This window comes from Nymphalis io, chromosome 13 (assembly GCF_905147045.1).
Source record: "Nymphalis io chromosome 13, ilAglIoxx1.1, whole genome shotgun sequence".
Taxonomy (NCBI): domain Eukaryota; kingdom Metazoa; phylum Arthropoda; class Insecta; order Lepidoptera; family Nymphalidae; genus Nymphalis; species Nymphalis io.
The window spans coordinates 911,920-936,460 of NC_065900.1; the positions used below are offsets into that span (position 1 = coordinate 911,920).

General features: G+C 31.7%; 3 protein-coding genes across 3 annotated transcripts in view; 1 reads left to right on the forward strand and 2 right to left on the reverse strand.

Moving 5' to 3' along the window:
- Window positions 1–197: 197 nt before the first annotated feature.
- Window positions 198–24,541, reverse strand: part of LOC126773081 (uncharacterized) — a 200,361-nt gene continuing 176,017 nt past the window's right edge. The window contains exons 2-4 of the mRNA XM_050493727.1: window positions 7,676–7,906; window positions 1,477–1,564; window positions 198–813 (exon numbers count right to left, since the gene is read on the reverse strand). Coding sequence (XP_050349684.1) covers window positions 663–813; window positions 1,477–1,564; window positions 7,676–7,906 — 470 coding nt within the window. The 3' untranslated portion in view covers window positions 198–662. The remainder of the gene's footprint in view (window positions 814–1,476; window positions 1,565–7,675; window positions 7,907–24,541) is intronic.
- LOC126773078 (uncharacterized) lies at window positions 2,939–7,540 on the reverse strand. The gene is made up of 3 exons (XM_050493723.1): window positions 7,227–7,540; window positions 6,994–7,145; window positions 2,939–4,030 (listed from the first exon to the last, which is right to left on the reverse strand). The coding sequence occupies exons 1-3, from the start codon at window positions 7,407–7,409 to the stop codon at window positions 3,760–3,762; spliced, it is 606 nt and encodes a 201-aa protein (XP_050349680.1). The 5' UTR covers window positions 7,410–7,540; the 3' UTR covers window positions 2,939–3,759.
- LOC126773064 (D-aspartate oxidase) lies at window positions 10,508–11,943 on the forward strand. The gene has a single exon (XM_050493704.1). It carries the CDS (start codon window positions 10,508–10,510, stop codon window positions 11,522–11,524), a length of 1,017 nt encoding a protein of 338 aa, XP_050349661.1. The 3' UTR covers window positions 11,525–11,943.

Below are 24,541 nucleotides of genomic sequence, written 5' to 3' on the forward strand. Positions count from 1 at the left end.
AGATTCAATTCAATAGAAACTGCAAAACCAAAACTGTTTAAGTAATTCTAACTTAGAATATAAAATACACATTCAAGACCTATTTCCTGTTGAAACAGTATATATTTTTCACTTTTATCTTGTATGAAGTTTACTGTACAGTAAAATAATCAAAATTATTTGTAATAAACGATTTCAAATACTGCACATAAATTGTTATTAAGTAAGTATTGAAATTTAAATATTTTCTATTCTAGAGTCGGAAGTATAAATTTTCTGAAGTCCGCAAATCATATATATATACTTAGTAAATAATTAATTATGAGTATGGCGGATTGGCAAGTTTTTACAGACAATCACTTTCTTAGCAAAAATAATATTTCCGGAGATACTAAATACAGTAGTTACATGATATAGGTCCATCTTATATTAGTCAATATTAACCAAATTTAATGACTTTTTTTCAAAATAAGTTTGACTAGGATGTTCAATTGTTTTTTCATTGCAGTCTCTATTGAGATAAATCTTAAAAATCAATTTAAAACTAAACAATGATCAAGAATATTGGTTACGTTATTGTACATCTGAATTTGCATCACGCCTACAATCTAGGCTCCTAGAGGGTACTAAACAAAAGTGCCCAGCTCGGCTGGTTTGTCCCCGGCAATAATGAGATGGTGGCATTATAGTAATCGATGCCTGTCTTCATGACATTCGTCGCTCTCGTCAGAATCGCTGTGCGAGCAGTAGGAGGAGTCGCTCCAGTGCTGAAACTCCTCCTTGTGGTGCTCGAGCGCCATCAGCGACGGGAACAGACTGTCACAGGAGCTGCAGCTGAAAGACGACGGTTCATTATGTAAGGAATTCTTACGTTTTGACAAATATCTATAGATTTTTTGTTGTAAGTAATTACATAATTGTTTTTTACTATTAAATTTGTATACATTTTATTTTAATGTGCCTGCATTTTTTATTACCAGGCCGCATCACCATCTAAATTTTACGATTAAATAAATTTAAAATGTTTTAAGCTCTTCTATTGTATCTGAATTATTATCAATTTAATATTATATATCTTATAATAGTATCTTTAATTCTTGAGTACCTTTTCCAGAATATATTCGATAAATTATTATTTATTAAGTATGTAAAAGATAAATAATTAAATTTTAATACAGTAATTTTATTGACACGCAAAACATGTCTAATTTTATTTATAAGCTATATACATACATTTATAGCACGTAAACAATTTTGTAACGAGTATTTAACTGTGTAAATGTTACATGACTTATAACAGTTTGGCATATCGTGCAACTAATTAAAGAAAATGCTATTCTTACTCTTATTATATACGTGAAAGTGTTTTTTTTATTAGCTTGGACTGCTTTAACGCCTCAGTGATATTTGGGTTATGACTTCATGGCTTTTTTGCGGTTGAAACTCGCTTAATCCGATATTCATCGTTCGTAATATATGTAAAATATGCTATTTTACCCAAAATGTCTTTTCTTCTGCTGGTGGTCACTGAGCTGACGTCGACTCGGGAATGATCTATCACAAACGTTGCAGGTCAGTGCTTCATCTGAAAATAATTGAAATATTCTATAAATTGTATAGCTGTCATTGTCTATGAATGTAATAATAGCCTAAGATACGTTATTAGAAATATATATCCTCATTTGTTATTTGATGATAACAAAGCTTATATGTTAGATAATATGTGTATATTAACAAATCGCATGTGTTGCCTCGAGCCGAGATGGCCTAGTGGTAAGAACGCGTGAATCCTAACCGGCGATCGTGGGTTCGAACCCGGGCAAGCACCACTGAATTTTCATGTGCTTAATTTGCGATTATAATTCATCTCGTGCTTTACGGTGAAGGAAAACATCGTGAGGAAACCTGCATGTGTCTAATTTCACTGAAATTCTGCCACATGTGTATTCCACCAACCCGCATTGGAGCAGCGTGGTGGAATAAGCTCCAAACCTTCTCCTCAAAAAGAGGAGAGGAGGCCTTTAGCCCAGCAGTGGGACATTCACAGGCTGTTACTTTATGTGTTGCCTCGCTAAATCACGGGCCAACTGTTAATTAATATCAACTTAAAGTCAATTTTTTTCATTGAAAAAAAAAACTTTTATTAATAATTGTCTTGTTAATATATAATTATTATTTCATTAAAATTATGTAATATACCTATATGCTTTTGAAAATAAAATTTATTAGATATTTAAATAAGAGCACACACAATTTTATTTATTTTTTTAAATACTTTTTTGACCACCATACATTGTGTAGTAGGACAAAAGTCAAATTTAGTAATACTATTGGGTAACTACTTTTTACTTAAGTGATTAATTAAAATCAAATTATGTTACTGTATTTTACTAGGATGTAATGAAATTGCTGCGGATCTCAGATGGTATAGTTATGCCACTGGCCTATTCAACAGTATTAGGTTGCCTTGTCAAAAGTATGTCACAGCCATGGATGTCTAGATTTTAAATTTTTAAAACGTTTAAGCTCGAGCAGGGAAAGTGACTGAGAAGCGTTAATACCAGTGCATGATGTCGTATCTCGTACTATAATCATAATTAACGTTTTTTTTTTAAAGGTTTTATTTACATTTAGTTAAGTGTATAATTTGCACAACCAGTCTATTAAAATACTTATGCCCTGTATACATTATAATGCCACTTTAAATGTTTTAGTAAAATATATCCAATATAACTCAAGCTGACGCCGTGCTCTTTGTACATTTAGAATCCTATGACGTCAGAAACCTTCTTGCAGCTGTACAAAGCTCAAACACAACTCAACAAAAATGAATTGAGCCCTGCAATTATATATAATATAGTAGTGTGATTTAAAGTTAATTAAAAACCCTTAATCTATAGCATCTATTAAAGATACACAGAGAAAACACTATAGCTTTTATTTCAAATAAAAGATCATCAGACTTTTAAAGTTTATTTACAAAGATATTCTTAATGAAATCATTCACTCATACTTTCCGCACAAACGTACATATCAGTCCCGATTCATTTTTTAATTAAATAAATACAATGATAAGCGCAGTTTAGAAAATAAACTTAAAGTGATTTAGATTACAATGAAATATCATAAAATTAATTATGAATTTATTAAGTATCTTATTTTATATAATATTTATTTGTGCTCCTGTTTACATTATATGATATGTATAAGTTCAGAATTATAAATACATTTAAACAATATTAATGAACACATCAATGATATTTTATTTAAGGCCCCTTTTTGTATTTTGAAAAATAATTAATACTTGTCAAAGCTACAAAACATGAAGTAGACGGAATAATTAAAATACCACAGACATGCTAACAATAATATAGTATTATAAGATTAAAAAGATTGATAGTGTGCGCTGGAAACAAATTGATTATAACTTTAATTGACAAAAAGTACTTAAATTTAATTTACAATTATTATTTACAAAATTAAATAATTTGCTCAATTAAAATTCTAAGGGTAATTATTCGAATACAGTTACAATACAGTTTATCAGTGTTTAGCAGTAAAAAAAAAAGTTAAACATAAAGACCTAGATATTATAATACATGAAAAAAGGTTACTTGTGATAATATAACTGGTACAAAATCTAAGAAATCTTATAAATATTAAGGCAATTTTATTTAAATTAATTTAATTATAACTATAAAATTCATTGGATACAATTTTTTATTACAAATTTAACCTATACTTAGGTAATATTTGCAGTCAAATGCATTTAATTATCTGTTAAATGGGCAACGTGTTTGACACAGATGATTTAAACATGCTACCGAAGAACCTCATTCCTGATGAGCCACCGGGTATCGAGCCCAGCATCATCCACATTAAGGCTAGGACTTGGGCAACTGCAAATATGACTGTCAATGGTGTGCTCTGGAGATGAAGTGCACAGTATAATGTGGCTATTAAAGTAAGTCCATAGAGAGACGTTGTTAATGCCCTTTCCTTTGAGAATAAAGACTTGACATGTGACCAAGGGCCGTAGAGAAAGCTGAAACTGTAAACGAATAATAGCATTAGTAAGTAATTGATAGACTATTACCATATATATATATATATCATTTCATATATATATATATATATGTAAGTTAAATCTAATTTCATAGTAATCAGAACACATTGAGTGCTAATAGGTCTGTAATCAAAGGAGTAATTTATGTATATGTACCATATAATTACATTATCAGTTATATTGTTAATGAGTTCAATGACTGTTCAGATCGAATAAACTATTAACTAGAATATTTATTTTATGCCAATCTTATCGTAATATTCTGATATCTCTTTAGTCTAGTCATGATGTCGTTTATAATGATGCAGATCTTGGGGTATTGGGTTCAAACCTCTAGGAAGAGGCAATAAATGTCAGTAACCCTTCGTATGCCGCATCACACACCATAAGAAATGCTGTATCTGTTGCTGATTTGGCGGGTGAAAGAGAAAGAACATATATCGTACGACCTAAGAAAGAGATAGAAGGTTTGGTATAGCCAGATGTTAACTTTATTTTGACAATATTATCGAAAGTTTTTGTATACTCTTTTTTATCACTAGCTCTCATATCCAGAATTTTAAAATATTTGTTGAATAAAATTATCAGTGTTTTACTCATTTATTATGATTGTTTTTACTTTTTTACAACACAATCTTAATTACGTTAATTGTATTCGATTTAACAAAAAGTGAAAATACCATTGAAACATAATCTAGATTTTACGAATGGGGTTAATGAAAAAAATTCTTGTATGGGATTATTAATAATAAATAAAAAAAATATTATTATAGATTGTTCATATAAGGTTTTCTCTGTCCAACATGGTCCACAAATTGTCTTTACGCCTTTTCATCATTTATATCACCTTTCCATGTAAAATCCTATGAACGTATGGTTCGAATTTAGATCTTTGCATGTGGACATGATCAATGTTTGGAATGATATGCCACATTTTTCTAGGTGATTCCGGAAAAGGCAATGTAAAATATTATTTTAGATTGATCAATTTCAAATCCATCTAAACAATAATAATAATTTTGTTTCGTAATTAATAACACCATTTTACTTATAATCTTATATTAGTAGTGAAATTAATAGATTTTTTTTAAAAAAGTAAAAAATACAACTTAAGTTAAAACAAAATCTGTTAAAATTTAAAAGTAATTTTAGATCGCGCTTATTTTCTTGTATATGTTTCAAAAATGATCGATGAATACCTACATATGAATTATTGTAATACGAAAACTTTATTTTAATAATTAAAATAGAAATTATAAATATTATAATTGAATGATAAGTTTCAAAAAATTATAATAATATAAGGCAAACTAAAATCTTTGCGGAAGCTGTTTTATATATAGAATATATAAATATATTCAACGCTTACCCGAGAACCTTTGTTAACATGAATAAACAAAACACCTTACTGTTGTTATTTATATTCGAAAAACATTTTGCAATTTACGAAATTTTCACAAATATAGCCGCGAGTATTCGAAAAAATTATGTTGGCGCGATGGTTATGAATTCGTCGTCGCTGATTGGTCGGAATGATAATTTAATAAAAAACAGAGAGGGAGACAAGTATATATCAATTACTATGGATAAAAAGGGGCTAGGTATGTTTCTCTAGTCTAGTGTAAAACAAAAAATTTAAACTATGAGGTATGACAGAGAAAACACTTTTCAACGTTCGAGCGCAGATCTGCGCTCCGGCATACGAAGGATTAATTCTTGAATTTTTCCATTGTGTTATACTCTACACTTGAACTTACACCATATGTGTAAGATAGCTATCCAATTGTATTATATGATTAGTTTGTATTGTGATTGGCTGATTTAAATTGGTCAAGAGGACATTTGAATGTGAATATAATGGTAGATATATAGGGCCACATCAAGGTAAATAACAAGGTTTCACTAACTATAGAGTATTAGAGGTTTGGGAATGCTTTAGAAATTCGCATCTCGATTTTGGGTGGGAGGTGGGGTTGAGGGGTACGGAGGGGAGATTTACAACCCCTCTGTACCACTCCTCCCCCACCGAAATCCATGGTTAACAAGATAATCATGATTAAAGTTTTAAGGCTTAGTCACCTCTGAACTAATATTTCCTATAATTTTAGATTTAAATAGTGTCGAATTAAGGGGGAGGGGTACGGGGGGGTTACCCCTCCCTTATTAATTGACATTCATACCTACTCTGCCTTAGACTAGTAAACATAGGTTGATTCGGTTCTGGCATTTTGGCGTTGTGGTCAAAAGTAACCTAACCTATATGACTTTGCCCTAGTTTATCATATTTGCCTAATTTTCTGTATGATTGTAATTGTCTTTGTAGAAGAATCTTTTTAATACTTTCCACTGGGACTCAATACATATATCAATACAGTGTATGAGTCTCATCTTCGGCCACAAATGGTTTGTCATTGGATCCACTGGATCACTATAGTTCGCCTTTTTATGGATATAACAATACTGATCATCAAGCCTTCAAATTCAAATAATAAGCCTTCCAATGATCTGTTACATGATCATACAAATTTTATTTAATTTTTTTTTTAAATAATCGACCCATATTCACTAATCTAAGGCAGAGTAGGTATCATTGTCAATTAATAAGGGGACGGAGGTTAGCCCTTCTTACCCCTCCCCTTTAATTTGACACTATTTTATTCTAAAATTATAGGAAATGATAGTTCGGAGGTGACTAAACCTCAAAACTTTAATCATGAATATCTCGGTAACCATGGGTTTCTGCAGGGTAGGAGTGGTACAGAGAGGCTGTTCACTTTCCCCCCATACCCCTCTACCACATTTCCAACCCAAAATGGAGTAGCAAATTTTGAAAGCCAACCCTTGATATATAGTAGTATATATATATGGTATTGAATCTGCATTTGTTTAAATATAACTATTTATTGCTGTGTTGTTTTCACCATTAATAAAAGTATCAATCAACTTACCTCATTATAAAGAAGAGACTGCCCAAAGAGAATAAAAGGGCAAATTTTCTTGCTTTCAGTAGCAGAAGTGGTATATAAAAGAATGATAATGTAAAGCATAGGATACCCAAGAATAAACATATACCAAAACCCAGAAACCGTTGTGTTCGAGTCTGAAATGATAAAAAATAATAACAATTTATAAACATTTAAAATATAAATAATTGTATTTCAGTAAACAATGTAGTACTTACCAGGGTAAAATATTCTTTTTGAACGTTTTCGAACCAAGTTCCGGCTGAGCTAGTGCTCGTGGGAGTTTCGTCATTGCTTCGTGAAAAAAAACTAGGAGTTGAGAATGGTAAACTAATTTTGTAACTTCGACGGCTTTCGTTTTGAAGTAGATACTGATCCAGGTCTGACTTTAGGTTTGCCATAATGCACTGTTACACTTTAAAACGTATTATTTACAATTTCTTTATATGAAAGCGTAATAATTATTAATCCAACGAAAAAAATTTCGTTATAACAACTGAACAAAGTTTCGCTTTCGTCTTCTGATACATGACAGTGACAGCAAGACAGGTTTTCTGCCAGCATCAATTGACAGCTGACATTACATACGGTAACACGTAAAAACCGATATTTTGTTTTAAATATAAAATATTATTTTTAAAAATATTTAATTATTTTTTAACCTTACCGTAATCACTATCATCGCTAAAATCATCATGGGCGCGCCTTCGGACGTTGTTGTTGTATCGATCATGCGTACAAGGCGGGCAAACACTGCGCGTGTCTCGCTCGTCTAAGTCAGTACTGCTTGCGTCGGAATCTACTTCGGCTTCATCTATGTGCACATCTTCAATTTTTCTGTTGTCAAGTTTTTCATTGGACGATAGCTGATTGTAATCTTTACGTTGTGGCCGTGTTTCTGTAAAACAAGACCAATTTTTTTTGAATACCGGTAAGAATGTCAATGTATACCGTAATATTATAAATTCTATATTAAATTTGTCTGCTTGTTAAACTTTTAGGATAAAGCGGCTACGCCGATTAAAATAAGCTTTACTAGGAAGATTTAAAACCTTTGAAAGGAACATAGACTTTTTTAAAACCACCGAACAGCGTAATATAGATTATTTACATTATTTGTATTGAATACACAAACATAAATAAAATTACAAATAAACGAATACTACATTTTAATTACTTCTCATAAAAATAGCTTATACATTAAAAGTTTTATTTAATTTATAATACTTTATACAAATGAATTTTAAAAATATATACATACAACTTGTAAAAAATACCCTGCTTGCTGTGGATTTACTGATGTTTACTAGTTTCATTGATAAACTAATTATTTTATATTTGTTTTTATGAACTATTATTTCAAAGAGTTATTTTTAAAACTACATTTTGATTGGACTTGAATGTCAGCGCAAAATGTATATTGTGGACGATAGTTCCCTTGCCTACGTACATTATGCATTAATTATAACATGAAACAATTGAAATAAAACATATATTTAATTTTTGGCATATAAGCAGCGACCATTATTTCGCCTAAAAGTGCATATTAAAAATAAACTATATCTTGAATATTATCTGTTAATATACTACATGATCAGAAAATTAAATTCGCCATGTATTGCATCTGACATCGGCATTATCTGATGTAAGTTCGGGTCCCGTTCATGGAAAAACTTGTTTAAGCTACACGAGTATTCGCCATCAAGTGTCTAGGTTGGGTGTTTATGCATTTAGTAGGTACTTTTTATTTTAATGAAACATTAGACTCACAAATGGAACACTATAATCTTAGTCATTGACAGAGAAATATAAACATTATTCTTACGATGTATGATTTTGTCCTTAAATTGGAACACCGTAATACAAAACTTGCACTAAGCCGAATAAGTTACTGTTCCTTAAAAAATAATAAGTTATTTATGTAAGACAAAGCTATTTTCCAGGTGGTTTATTGGCACATCTGCTACTCATAAAAAACAAAATAAAAATAAAGTTTTCATATTCCTATATATTTTTGGTGTAAAAAATTTCAAAATAAAAAGTTGTCGAACTTAAGAGAAGTCGTAACTGGTAGTCATAAAAAACTTGAGTGCCGTTCAAGTGGCAAAGTGGAACAACTTCAACTGAAACTTGGGCCTGTAATGATTGTAAAGAAAGTTTGGGGAAATTTAACAGGAATTCGAGCGTGACTTTGATCTTTATTCATTTAGACTGGAGTTGTTTATGGTTCATTTAAGTTTTAATATATTTTTAAAATGAATGTGATATCTTATAATATATATATATTTATTTGTAATGTAAAGGGCAAATAGGGCACATTATGGTAAGTGGCCACGTCTACCTATAGACACTGTACTTGTTGTATTTTTTTTAATAATAATATATATTATTTTTATTAAGGATTTATTTGTTAAGGTTAAGTTAGATTTAATATATTAACAAGTCATTTAACTTTGACAAAACTTTTTTATTTTTGATTGGCAACACTGATTTATAAATAGGTTGAAATTATCCGAAAACTTCACGCAGTAGTACTAAAAACACATTCGAATGATAACATTCATTAATTTATATTAGCCTTTAGTGGTAATTTGAAGAGTGACGTACAAATTGGACATAATCTGTGTTTACAAAATGTAAGTTTTATTATATACTTATTAATTTTTATGTTTAAATATTTTAGAAAGAATCTTTAATCGACGACATTTTAAATAAATAAGACTATTAGATTTATTTAGTTCAAAGTTCAATTTTATTATTTAAGAAATGTTTACATGTTCAAATCTGATTATTATATAAATAATATGATTATTAATAGTCACATTATTTATTGCTTTTAGGGATACCTCGAAAATAAGTATAAAATAATACAGTAACAGTAACAACAGGCTGAGGTCTCTCCTTTTTTGAGGAGAAGGTTATGGGCTTATTCCACCACGGTACTCCAATGCGGGTTGGTGGAATACATACGTGGCAGAATTTCCACATTATATCCACGTATTTTAAAATAATACTATGAATAACAATGTTTTTGTATACATTATTGAAATACTAATTAAAGTTCTATTTGGACGTAATATTAAGCAGCTTTGTAACATTATGTAATGTTACCATAGGTAGTAAACTTACAAAGAGACAAAAATTACCTATGTATGCACCTCTTGCGACTGACAATTTTGAAATTATGATAAACTTGATGCGTATGCGTACTTAATAAAAATCTACACCGATGTCGGCATGGTCATATTAATGAATTTAGTGAACGAGCTCTAATGGCAGATCATATCACAATAGTCCTTTCTTTATTTGTCAATATATTTGTCTCAAGCATAGATTTTGAATATATTGAAAAAAAAAGTAATATTTAACATTTTTTAATCTCTTTGTATAGATAATAAATTTTTATTAGAGTAATTTAATATTTGCTAGAAAAGATTAATCAAAAAAAGATATATGTATATTTACGGAGTTAAATGCTACAATATTTTTCCAGATAAAAATGGATAACAAATCGCCAAAGATAGCGATAGTTGGAGCCGGCGTTGTTGGTATGACAGTCGCCAAAATATTGCAACAAGATCTAAGAAATACAAACGTATCAATTATAGCAGATGCATTTACACAAGATACGGTGAGCTGTATCGCTGCAGGCATATTCAGACCAGGCACGAGTTTTAGGGGTCCAACGAAGGAGGTCACAAAGAAATGGATCGATGAATCCTGGTATTTCTGGCATAATATTTTAAAAACTTCTGAAGCTCATAACGCCGGTTTAATGACCTTGTCTAGTTATATATTTTCCAAAGAAAATTATCATGTCACGAGAAATCACCTTATCGAAGACCTAGTGCCCATTTATAGGCCAGTAGACGAAGATGAGCTGAAATTGTGCGGTGAAGGATGGAAATATGGATCATATTTTTCAACAATAAAAATTGGATGCGAGAAATATTTGCCTTGGGTTGAAAAATCGTTTACCGAAAACGGAGGGAAAATTGTACGGCAGAGAATCGATAATTTCGCATCACTACGTTCGGAATTCGATTTAGTTTTCAATTGTACCGGTATGGGTGCTAAGGCGTTATGTAATGATCATGATCTTGTATCTTTACGAGGACAGGTAATTAAAGCTAGAGTTCCCTCATTAAAAATGGCATTTTATGGTGATTATGATACGTATGTGATTCCTGGCTTAGACGGCGTCGCCACATTGGGTGGCGTGAGACAATATGACAGTTACAATCGAGAAGTATGTAAACACGATACAGCCGCTATTTTAGAGCGATGTTATGAGCTTTTGCCATTTTTAAAAAAGGCTGAAATTGTAGACCATAAAGTTGGTTTGAGGCCGCATAGAATTCCAGTTAGAGTTGAACCCGAGATCATTGACGGTGTGAAGGTAGTCCACTGTTACGGCCACGGTGGTTACGGTGTTATGTGCGCTCCGGGAACTGCTATAGACGCTGTTAAAATGGGCTGTGATATACTAAAGAGTAATATAAGAAGTAAGATGTAAAATCATAACAATGGTAATCATACCTACAACTTTTTTATTTAAAAGATGATAATGTAACTTAAATCCACTTGTGTCTGTTCCAATTTTCTGAAGTGCTAACCAACTTTCCCAAACTAAGCAAGCTCGTAGTATGGAAACAACACTGATATACTACATATACTACTTTTCTTTTGTAAATACATACTTATATAGATAATTACACCCAGAATCATTACAAACAATATGTTTATACACACAAATGTCTGTCATGGGTGGGAATCTAACCCACGACCTGCGGCGCGAAAGGCAAGTATCTACCAACCACGCCAACCGGCTCGTCTTTTATATATATAATGGTATATGATATTGTAAAAATAAGTTTACTATCGTGTTCTATGTCGAGTTGTTCTTTAATAATTATTAAAGTACTTTGTAACGAATGTCGGAAATCTAATTAATAAAATAATTATTATTTGCATTTTTAATTTCGATGATTTGGTATACCTTTTGATTTATCTTAAAATTGTCTTTATATTGTCTCTAAGGTACCTCTATAGATTTTTATATAATGTTTTTATTGTTAAAAAATATTCACTTCTCATTTCTTAACCATTCCCATAGATATATGCCAAATATATTTTTGTATACATTATATTGCATAAGGATAGAACTCGCAATTTATTTTACCGCCAAACAACAAGACTTAGTATTATTCTGTTCCGATTTCAAGAGTGATTGATTTAGGCACAAGGGATATAACATTTTCTTCAAAATTAACGATGTAAGAGATTGTTAATATTTCTTAGTGTCAATGTCTCAGGGTGATAGTGACCACTTACCATCAGGTAACCAATTTGCTAGTCTGCCTATCTAATATAAATAAATAAATTATAATAAAGATTTTGAGTAACAAAAGATAATTTATAAATATAAGTATAGTTAACTTCAATAGCAAAATGATACAAAGTAGGTACAAGAAAATCGCTTTACAAACTCTTTTTTTTTATAAAAATATGTAACAATCGCGACGAAATGACACGACCTTAATTCAAAACTAATAGGTCCCATACAAACATTTAATCCCCATTTTACTCCGTACATTATTCTTCATTAAAAACTAACCGAAATTTTAATTTTCATACCTCTAAAATCTTAACCAAACTAACGGTACTCCTACCAAATTAAAACATAAATTTTACTTTTTATAGAGTTGATTTTGAAAAATCGTGATATACGCGTCTCTTAATTAAATATAAGCACAAACTAAACTAAAAACATGAAAATTCCGTGATGCTGCCTGAGTTTGAACCCAAAATCTTCGGTTAAACCAACACATTATAATAACTTCGTAATTTTGGCAATAAGTTAAAATTTCAGCTTTTTAATGATCTGGGCTTTGATGAATCATTAAGTATATTTAATTGTATGTATTCGTATATTTTAGCGTTATAATGTTGCGCAAAATAACACGAAGAAATTAAAAAAAACAATAGTCAACATGCGAGGTGCATGTTTGCATGCAAAACTTGAACATGCTGGGTGATTTCATAAAATTTATTATGGCTTTATATTATATTAGCTTCCCGTTTCGACCTCGCACGGGTGAAATAAGGATTTTATCTCGTTCAATGTTTAAAACATGTAAATATTGGATAATAAATCTATTGGAACGTATTGTTAATAATCATTTATAACACACAGCGCGTATTTCTTTATGCTTTTTTTAATATCAGTGTGCCTTGTGCGAGGTTTTTTAACTATATATTTATATATATACTTTGATAGAGTTAACGTTAACAAATTACTAAAGTTACATACACGGAAAAAGGCTGTTTAGTTCGTCCTTTTTAAATACGCGAAACTCCTTCATACATACAGTTTGGAAGGAATATAATACTAAATTTTCCAGTATCGATTCACTTACTTTGTCAGAGCTAATAAATCCTAATTCTTTAATTTAAGTTTCCACTTCTTTCATGTTTTTTGTTTCATTATTATTAGTTTGTTCTGCTCTAATTATGTTTTAGTTATAAGTGAAACCTTGACTGGTATGTGTGCTAACATTAATATCATACTTTTAAGAATGAATGTACTGTCTGTTTCACAAATAAATAATAATAAAAAAAAGTTTTCTACGGAATTCCGATTATTGTCACTAGATGGCAGCGCCATCTATATGTATATATTTTAAATGCTTATGTTATTTATTTTAAAAAGATAAGACAACAATACGTTGTGATGATAGAATTAAAGGTCTGGTAATTTTTTTCCTATATTTTTTCAATAAATCTATTGTCGTTGACTTTATAGACATTTTAGAACTTAACAAATCTTTCATACTTAGTTTCGTACTATACGAAAGCTGACAAGAGTAATATTTTTTCTACGACTACCTCGTTATAATGAGCTATATCTCAAAGAATAACAACCAGTAACAGATATTCACAGTATCCCAGTGCTGGGCTAAGGCCTTCTCTCCCTTTTTGAGGAGAAGGTTTTGGAATTTATTCCACGCTACTCCAAAGCGGGTTGGTAGAATACACATGTGGCATAATTTCAATGAAATTAGACACATGCAGGTTTTCTCACAATGTTTTCCTTCGCCGTCAAGCACGAGATGAATTATAATCACAAATTAAGCACATGAAAATTCAGTGGTGCTTGCCCGGGTTTGAATCCACGATCGTCGGTTAAGATGCACGCGTTCTAACCACTAGGCCATCCCGGCTTATGAAATTGATTGCTAATATCTATCTATCTAAGAAGGCGAAGATATGGGAGAGGATGTTAAGTAAGTAATTGGATATCTTTATTCAATTATATCTAGTGATTTTATAATAGTAAAAAAACAATCTTTTTTTTTTTTATAGAAGGTGGACGAGCATATGGGCCACCTGATGGTAAGTGGTCACCAAACGCCCTTAGATATTGGCATTGTAAGAAACGTCAACCATCGCTTATAGCCAATGCGCCACCAACCTTGGAAACTAAGTTTTTATGTCCCTTGTGCCTGTAATTACACTGGTTCACCCACCCTTCAAACCGGAACACAACAATATCAAGTATTGCTGTTTTGCGGTAGAATATCTGATGAGTGGATACTAACTGCGGGACTAGTCCACAAATTCAAAGTCGCTCAGCGTGCTATGGAGCGAGCTATGCTCGGAGTATCTTTGAAGGATAAGATCAGAAATGAGATTATCCGGAAAAGAACCGGAGTCACCGACATAGCTTGCAAAATTAGCAGGCTGAAGTGGCAGTGGGCTGGTCACGTATGTCGTAGGACCGATGGCCGTTGGAGCAGACGAGTCCTAGAGTGGAGACCGCGAATCGGCAAGCGCAGCGTAGGGCGCCCTCCAGCCAGGTGGACCGACGACCTTAAGAAGGTGCCGAGCACCAACTGGATGCGGAAGGCGGAGGACAGGGAGCTTTGGCGCACCTTGGGAGAGGCCTATATTCAGCTGTGGACAACGATTGGCTGTTGATTGATTGATCTGATGAGTGGATGGTACCTACCCAGACGAGCTTGCACAAAGCCCTACCACCAGTAATTTCTTATTCGGCCTAAGAAAAATGTTCTATATTCAGAGTATATTTACGTAATTACCTCGTTGCTTCAGTAGCTAGTATGCATGGCAAAAGTTCTGGGTTCGAATCCCATAAATGTTATTGTGCTTTTAGCAACTCAAGTTCAGAAATGTACAGTGTGGTGTAAGTAGTTGTTATTACCGTGTCGGAATACAATCGTGGAATATATTGTGCACATTTTTGGGAGCTCATTTGTAGTACACATGTGTTTATATCTCCGTCGTAGCCAAAATTGTATTATGACATAATTATTATTATATAATAAGAGGTATACATTCAGTATACCTCTCGCTCGACTTACACTCTTTAGGATAAATTATATCAAATCTCTATTTATTTTTATTCATACATAGCAAGTGCATTGCAAGCAATAAGCTATAACTTAACAATAAACTCGTTTTAAACCAATCAAGTAAACGTAGTATCTAATATATATCTGTATATTCATTTATGTATCACGTATTGAATATTTGTTTCTGGGCCAGTTATTCCCTCGAGAGCTAACCCGGTGTAAAAAGTAATATCGAAAGTGCAGGTACTATTGTAGCGTCTAGATGATTATTTCACGTTTCACGAGTTTAATTTGCGTGGATTGATATTCTCATTCATTTCATTCAATGGATCATCAATAATCGATATTGGAAATCGTTTGTTCATTTTGAAATTAACACAATGCACATGTTTATTAGGTAAAATTTACTGAAAATTATTTTAAGAGAAGCGACCAAATGAGCCAACTGTAATTTCGCCCTTAGTCCTCCAGACCGATTTCGGCCACGGCTGCCAATCTCAAGAGAGATTAGCCAACTGCGCAGGAGATATTACAGTGAACAAGTGTGTGCGCAAACACAGGTACACTCTCTAGTCCCTAACTCTAATAATCCGATAGGACGGCAATCCGACACGACCGAAAAGAGTACAAGCGCAGGACCAACGGCGTACGTACTTTTCGACGCACGGGAGTGTACACACACTTCCAACTTCTACAAAAGTATAAATTAGCCCATTCAAGTGCCGCCAACGTGATCAAATATGTTTTATCGCTTATGTTTGGTATTTACTTATTTAATTATACTGGCCACATATTAAGATGACAATGTTCGAAACAAAGTTTTCAAACAAAAATATTTAGCAATTCCCTAGATTTAGATAAAACTGCCAACTAAAATTGTGTACATGTTTTTGGGTGTAAATAAAATTTATTATTATTATTATTAATGATTTAAAAGAAATTAATATTGGTTACATTGACGTAAAAAAATTCTCTCAATCCAACTCCGTGAAGCCGCTTCAAGTGTTATTGACCAATTTACAACACATTTAAAAAAATCTTGCGATAAACTTTTTTTAATGGGCTTCATTAAATAATACAGTTTTCTTTTTAAAGTAAAAATATTATGGAGTGTCATAATTGTTTCGGCGAATTCATATAGTAACCGTTCCATTTATAATTACAAAAAGATTAAGAACACTCTCTATAGACCACACGGAATTTTTACGCTTCTTTAAAGTCCATCAAGTAAGTGTTTGTAAGTCAGGTCCAATAATAACTTTGTACATCTTATTTTATTTTTTTATTTTATTTATTTTAAGGACCACTAGTAGCTACTACATGTTTTAATGACAAATGTAAAACAATTTAGTGAAAATAGCTAACATGTGAAGCTTTTTAAAGTAGCCACAACAATTACAATATTTGTTTTAAAAATACATTAACACATAATTATAGCAACATGAGTAGAAAGATTAAAAAAAAAAGTCCAAATTGGTACAAATTAAAGATCATAAAAAAATAAACATGCACTTAATAAAATTAAAATTAATAACACAAATAGTTTGAAATTGATATAGGTACAAATTAAAATTAAATAATTCATTAAATTCATGCAAAGTTTACGTTACAAAAAAATTACTAAAAATATACTAATTAATACAAAATAAAATTAAGATAACATTATTTATTTATTTATTATTTATTTGCATCTCTCAACAATTCTAGCGCCCGTCTACGATAAATCACTTACTTTTACTGGTGGTAGGGCTTTGTGCAAGCTCGTCTGGGTAGGTACCACCCACTCATCAGATATTCTACCGCAAAACAGCAATACTTGATATTGTTGTGTTCCGGTTTGAAGGGTGAGTGAGCCAGTGTAATTACAGGCACAAGGGACATAAAATCTTAGTTCCCAAGGTTGGTGGCGCATTGGCTATAAGCGATGGTTGACATTTCTTACAATGCCAATGTCTAAGAGCGTTTGGTGACCACTTACCAGCAGGTGGCCCATATGCTCGTCCACCTTCCTATTCTATAAAAAAAAAAAAAATCATGGCAGAGTCATTAAAAATATCTAGATCTTGACAAAAACCATTGTACAACCGTGATGATCTAGGCATTGGTGCATTACATCCTAATTTCGTTTTTGATATTCTGACATCAAAAGTGCCCAGAAAACTACGAACATTGCGCCTTGGAATACGATAGTATATCTTTTCAAGTAAGTAAGTACAGTCGATCTCGTTACGAATTATCTTAAATAGGAAAGAGAGATCTAATAATTGTCTGCGTACAGAGAGACTATCCATATTAAAGTCTTTCAAGAGATTGCTGTAATTTTTATTAGATTTATTGTATGAGGTTTTTTTGTTTCTGGATAGATGATATACAAATCGCTTCTGTATTCTCTCTATACGCAGACGATGTACATTGTAACAAGGATTCCACACAACACTACCGTACTCCAGTACACTACGCACGTAAGCGTTATAGATTATTTTTTTCGTGTTATTCGTGAAGTGTTTACCATTTCTAATTAAAAATCCTAACGTTTTGGAACTTTTCGTAATTATTTTATTGAAGTGCGGGACAAAAGTAAGCTTGTCATCAAAAATGACACCCAAATCACTTATTTCAAAAACTTCCTCCAACTTGATGTTATCAATGCTATATATTGTTTTGATTATATTGAGCTTTCGCGTAAATTTTATATGCTTGCATTTACTGACGTTTAATTCCATTTTATTATTTTTACACCAATTATATATAGCATTAATATCCGCCTGTAAGAGCTCTGAGTCAGCTAAGTTGTTTATTACTTTTGTTAATTTTAAATCGTCCGCAAATAAAAATACTCTACTATAATGTACCGTATCGCAAATATCATTAATGAAGATATTAAAGAGCCAAGGTCCTAAGTGTGACCCTTGAGGAACCCCGGAGCAGGCTTTATATAGACTCGAGCTAAAACCTTTTAAGACAACAAATTGTTGTCTATTGTATAAATATGATTTGAACCACTCAAGCATATTACCATTGAATCCGTACTTGCTTAGTTTTAAGAGTAAAATATCGTGCGAAACTTTGTCGAAAGCCTTGGTTAAATCGGTATAAATTGCGTCAACTTGCTTGTGGTTATCAATAGCTGGCACAATGAATTCACTGTACGAAACAAGATTTGATGTTGTAGATCGACCCTTTATAAAGCCATGCTGGTTATTATTATTCATTTGCTTTACATGACATTCTAGATATGGGTAAACTATTGCTTCAAATACTTTGGCAAAAGTGGAAAGTATGGAAATCGGTCTATAATTCTCAATGCACTCACTACCCTTGGACTTATATACTGGTACGATCCTAGCTATTTTCCACTTATCGGGAAAAACACCTGAGCGAAGTGATTCGTTGTATAATAAATATAAAGGGAAACTTAGTACCCATGCACATTTAGAAATAAATGTAGGAGGGATATTATCATAACCTGTCCCTTTAGTTGTATCAAGTCTTTTTAAGTATTGATAAATCTGTCTTCGCGATATTACAGAATTAGTGAACGCTCCAAAGTCATGTTTACATTGATTACTATAAGATGGTAATGTATATGAACTTTGAGATTGTGTGTAAACAGAAGCAAAATACAAGGCAAATTCGTTACAAATTTCTGATCCCGATTTCATTACTTTTTGTTTGTAAGTCATTATGCCTGGGAGTGCGGTACTATTATCTTGTTTGCCCTTAAGGTATGACCAAAAATATTTAGGATTTCTACTAATATTTTCTTCAACAATTTTAATGTAATTATTGTAGCAAATTTTCGATAAATCTGCACAACGTTTGCTCAAAAGACGTAATGAAATTTCATCAAGTGGGTTTTTATATATTTTGTATTTATTTAAAAAAACTTGTTTCTCTTTATATAAATTTATCATTTCCTTAGTGAACCATGGAGGATATTGTTTACCTTTTTGTTTCTTTTTTGGTACATATTTTTCGATCAATTTGTTCAAAATTTTATAAAATTTATCGATCATTAGGTTTATTGACTTACAATTACAAAATTCGCTTAACCAATTGATATTATTTAATTCTGAAATTATACTTACGTAGTCAGCTTTAAAATAGTTCTTCTTATCACCAATAACATTACTTTTTAAAGAAGTTCTTGATGAATAAGAAACTAATATATCTAAGGGAGGATGGTGGTGATCTGGAGGCACTATTGGCAAAATAGACTTACTAATTTTTATGTTATTATGATTACTGAATATTAAGTCTAATATTTTATTATTGTTATTACTAATGTTATTATGTTGAACTAAATTATTGAGAGATGCAAAATCAACTAGCAAATTTCCTAAGGAACTATTAGAAATAACATTATCATCAGTAGCGAACCAATTGATATTACTTAAATTAAAATCACCCACGAGCATAACATTTTGTCTATTATCTGCAATTCTACTATTAAAATTATTGATAAAATTAGATAGCATATTACGGCTGACGGGAGGAGGCAAATAAACTGCACATAATGCAATTGAGTTACACTCATCGTGACAATTTTCTCGTTCAATATTTATCCAAAGATCTTCACACTGACTTTCACAAAAACTGAGTCGCATTGATTTCAGTTTATTTGAGACCGCCACTAAAACTCCACCACCATCTTTTTTACAATGTAAAGGTAAACTATCACGATCTCTTCTGTATACTGTATAACGGTTGTCGAATACTTCATGGTTCTCTATTTTATTATTAAGCCACGTTTCTGTTAATATAATAACATCATAATTTGTACACGATAAATTGCAGATGAAGTCATGAGTTTTAGTACGGAGACCTCGGACGTTCTGGTAGTATATATTAAGACCGTTGAATTTTATAACATGAAACACTAAAATGATCTATGAGTTTAGAGAGCAAAGCAATTTACTGGATATTATTCAAAACAGTATGATTTTTTACATAAATACATTCTGAATGTTCTGTCTTTCTCATAAATACCTTGCCCTGTCTAACCCACACAAATCTGTATTTTTTTTCTTTAGATTTTATTCGAGCTGCTGCATGTAAAGACTTAATAGCCGGTGTCAAGTGTTCCATAACATATATTGGCTGCTTATCTGCTGCAATACCTATGTGACTTGTGTTAAGTTTATCGTCAGGATGCGATTTATTGTAATTGATGACACATGCTAGCATCGTGTCTCTCATTCGTGGTGTGGATAGCTTTACAATCACAGATCTGGGTCTTTTGTCGCTGTTGTTCAATTTTGCAACTCTAGTACAGTGATGTATATCAGACTCCTTTAGATCACATGATATTGCTTTACTCAGTTGCATTACTGCACTAATTAAATTTTCATTTTTATGCTCAGGAATCATTTGTATTTCAATGTTATTTGATCGATTATACTGCTCCATAGTATGTATTCGTTGTTGCAAATCAGATGTTACATTTTTTAGTGCATTTTTCTCTCTTTCCATTTCCGCAATTTTATCGTCATAACTTGCAATTATTTTTTTAGTAGATTCGTATTCTTCGCTCAAAAAAGTCATCGAGTTTTCAATAGTAGATATTTGCTCTTTTATAGGTTTAAGATTTTCTTGAATCATTTTGTTTAACATGTTAGTGATATCATCCAATAGTAAATTTTTAAAGGCCTGAAACTCATTACGAATGATTTGTTCAACGTCTTATTTAATAAGTTGTTCTGATGCAGGCGACCACTTTTCAGACTGTTTGCTTTTTTGCCGATTTGTCACATTGTAAGATTCTGGAGAAGTATTATTTCTTGTTGTTATTATTTTTTTCTGTGGAATCATTCTTACTTAGTAACGACTATAACAGCAACTTCTTAACAGAAAAATAAATAAATTGAAATAGGTCACCAACAACTTGGGTTTGAACCCGTATCGCTTGTGCGTGGAAGTATGGTTCACACCGTTGGGCCAACGATATGGTTATTGTTCAAGTAAAAATTGCGAACTGTATGTACAATATTATAATCTGCGCCTGGAGATTTTATTAAACACCCGCTACAAAAAAAGTTATTCTCTTTGTATCTACTCACTTCACTGTATATTTTTTAAAGTATTTCTTTGTTTTAAAATAAATTACTAGAACTTTAGGTGTTTCTTAAAATCGTTTTATAAAGCATTTATTTTTATTAATACACTACTTTCTTAACTTATTTTGCTCGTAAAATAAGTCCTCAGTAAAAGTACCTATATTATATAATTATCGTTTCACCCTTTTGCGTATTAAACTTATTCAAACAATAATCTTTTTATATAGATCACACACTGTCTTTGTTATTTACACATATCTACGTTTTATGATTTCAAAACACAGTCCTTATATTTTTAAAACAATTTTTTTTTTACGGAGCTATATAGTTCCGTGCGCTTACGTCGATAACCTTTCAAAATATCTTCTGGTCGAATCACAACCTTTTAAAATTGTAGTTTACGACCTTAACGTTACGTTTGATAACATCAACATGTGTTTCATGTCAACAAGTTGGTTTAGAACAACATAAAATAAAGGATTTTCTTAAGAAATTGGTTCGAAAAGTGTACTATAAATACAGTGATGTGGAGAGGTCCCGCGTTTATCTTGGCCGTAAAGTTTTATGATAGTACGTTCAAGATAGTACAGATGTAGACTATAATTTTTATAGGCCAGCTCTGCCTGCTAATTCTTTATGCTAGAAAATGGCTCCTTTTGCTGTTAAATAGAAGATTTAGAACTTATACTACGCTGTTCCAGTCTGAGTTTGTAAGTATACATACATGTGACATACTTACGTCTTATTATATATCTCGGTTTATTTTAGGTAATTTATTTATCAATTTTACCGAATTTATCATATAAAACAGTCGGGACCATAACAGTATGGAACTGTTATGGTCCAGAGGTTTTACTAAAAAGGGAGTTCCGAAAGAGATGTAGAATAGGATTTGAATACTTCAAATACTTTAGCCTAAATATACATAATTTTCGTATAACGAGATAATACAATAATCTATACTAAAATTATAAAGAGAAAGTATTTCTTTATTGTAATCGATAAACTTTGACACTACTCAATCTTCTCTAGGAGTAACTTAGGCTTAATATTTTATTGCAGTAAAAATTAGATTTTAGCATGAAATAAATAAAATAATATTAAACCAATTTTTTACCAAGTTAATAAATAATTTCATAAAAAAATTGTAAAACGATCTGTGAATGCCACGCAGGTGGAACCTAGGGTTCAGGCAGTAAGTTATAATAATGTTGTGTTCAGTTACGTCATTCGTTTCAATATTAGTTATAAAAAATATATATATCATCTCGACAAAGGTTAAACATATCAAAAACATATTCCATCTAAAGAAACGGTTTTTTATTTTTATACCTATTTATGGATGAATATATTCAATATATGAATATATTCAATATATGCTACAAGATACAAAGATGATTGACTGAACATTATTTAAATATAATTTGGCGAATATAACCTTCAGAAAATATTTTTTTAAAATACTTGACGAGAATAATGTACGATCGAAGTTCTTTAAGAAATAAAAAGATTTAACGGTCTTTGTTTGCAATGTGTTCGGATATATTGATCGTTTTATTTAAAATTTAATTCATCAGACTGGCAAACTGTAAAAGTATAATCACGTGGCACAATCTGTGTCACCTTGGTCTATCCTATTTTGTCAGTTCTGTAAAATTGTACACCATTTCTTTCATTTCACTGACGTTCAGCGACACTTACCATGGGTTCATTGGAAAGATGTTATGTCCTTTTTTATCGCTGTCGCTGTGCGTTATGCGTTTACCCACGGGAATAGTGGAGGGGGGGGGGTATGTGGAGCTCGCTGGTATCCAAGGCGCCGAGTGCATCCGAGGCACCGAACATCGGAATACCCACGAAAAAATCAGCGGTACAAATGCCAATACTTGCTTGCCTGGGCGTTCTATGACAGTGAGACAGTTACACAAGGTAATTTCAATAAGTAAATACTTAGTGCTTTATATAAAATATATAAAATAAAACTTTGTGCTCTTCAAATATAACCATTGAACCTGAATATCGTAACAAAATGATGTCGTTTTCGGAAAGGCTTTGCTGTTTAAATCTCCACAAAATTGTTGTCGGGATCGTATAGTAAAGTTTAAAGCGCCCTATTATCGAAATTACGGGTGCGGTGATTGGGCTTCATATATAAATAAAAAAGCATGACTGTGGGCTTCATATATATGTCTGCTATTTTTGTTTTATATATATAAAATGATTTATACCATTTAAACATGATTGTTAATTTCAATATATACAAGCTTTGTAAATTACAGATGTAATCTACATAAGATTTTTAAATAGATCTTGTGTTGCTTAGTGTTCGTTTATATAAATATAAACAGTATATATTCTATCTTGTTTAGTTTTTATATTAACGATATATAAGGTTTTTATGTATATATATTCTTGGCATGTATACAAACAAAGAATCAAAATAAGCCAATTAGAAACCCCTACTTAATGCAAATATTAGACCCGTTCTCTTAGGGATGTACGTCTGCAGGAAATATTTCGCCACTAATCAAGTTACTAAAAATAAACAATAAACAAATTATACTTAAATTAATAAAAATGTGATATATGTTTTTCATATATATGATCTTTTCAGTCATGAACGCAAGTGCCTTCGCAATGCCGCTTAAATCATCTGTCAAAGATGCAGAGGCCTATATTGTATTGATATATGTTTATTTAAGCCACTTCTTGAAATATGAATATAAGTCGAGATGGCCCAGTGGTAAGAACGCGTGAATCTTAACCGATGAACGTGGGTTCAATCCCGGGCAAGCACCTCTGAATTTTCATGTGCTTAATTTCTGTTTATAATTCATCTCGTGCTTTTCGGTGTAGGAAAACATCGTGAGGAAACCTGCATGTGTCTAATTTCCTCGAAATTCTGCCGCATGTGTATTCCACCAACCCGCATTGGAATAGCGCAGCGTGGTGGAATAAGCTCCAAACCTTCTCCTCAAATAGGGAGAGGAGGCCTTAGCCTTTGTTTATATTTTGTATACAACTTAATATATGATAAGTATATAATATTCATCGAAATGTCCGATAGCAAAGGAATTTTTTTTTTTATAGAATAGGAAGGTG

Bases quoted from the DNA above. Each gene is read 5' to 3' on its own strand.
- LOC126773078 (XM_050493723.1), bottom strand. From the start codon at position 7,409: ATGGCAAACCTAAAGTCAGACCTGGATCAGTATCTACTTCAAAACGAA. The intron at 7,146-7,226 runs GTAAGTACTACA...TTATCATTTCAG, and splicing joins AAAAAGAATATTTTACCCTG to ACTCGAACACAACGGTTTCT. The intron at 4,031-6,993 runs GTAAGTTGATTG...ATTCGTTTACAG, and splicing joins AGTCTCTTCTTTATAATGAG to TTTCAGCTTTCTCTACGGCC.
- LOC126773064 (XM_050493704.1), top strand. From the start codon at position 10,508: ATGGATAACAAATCGCCAAAGATAGCGATAGTTGGAGCCGGCGTTGTT.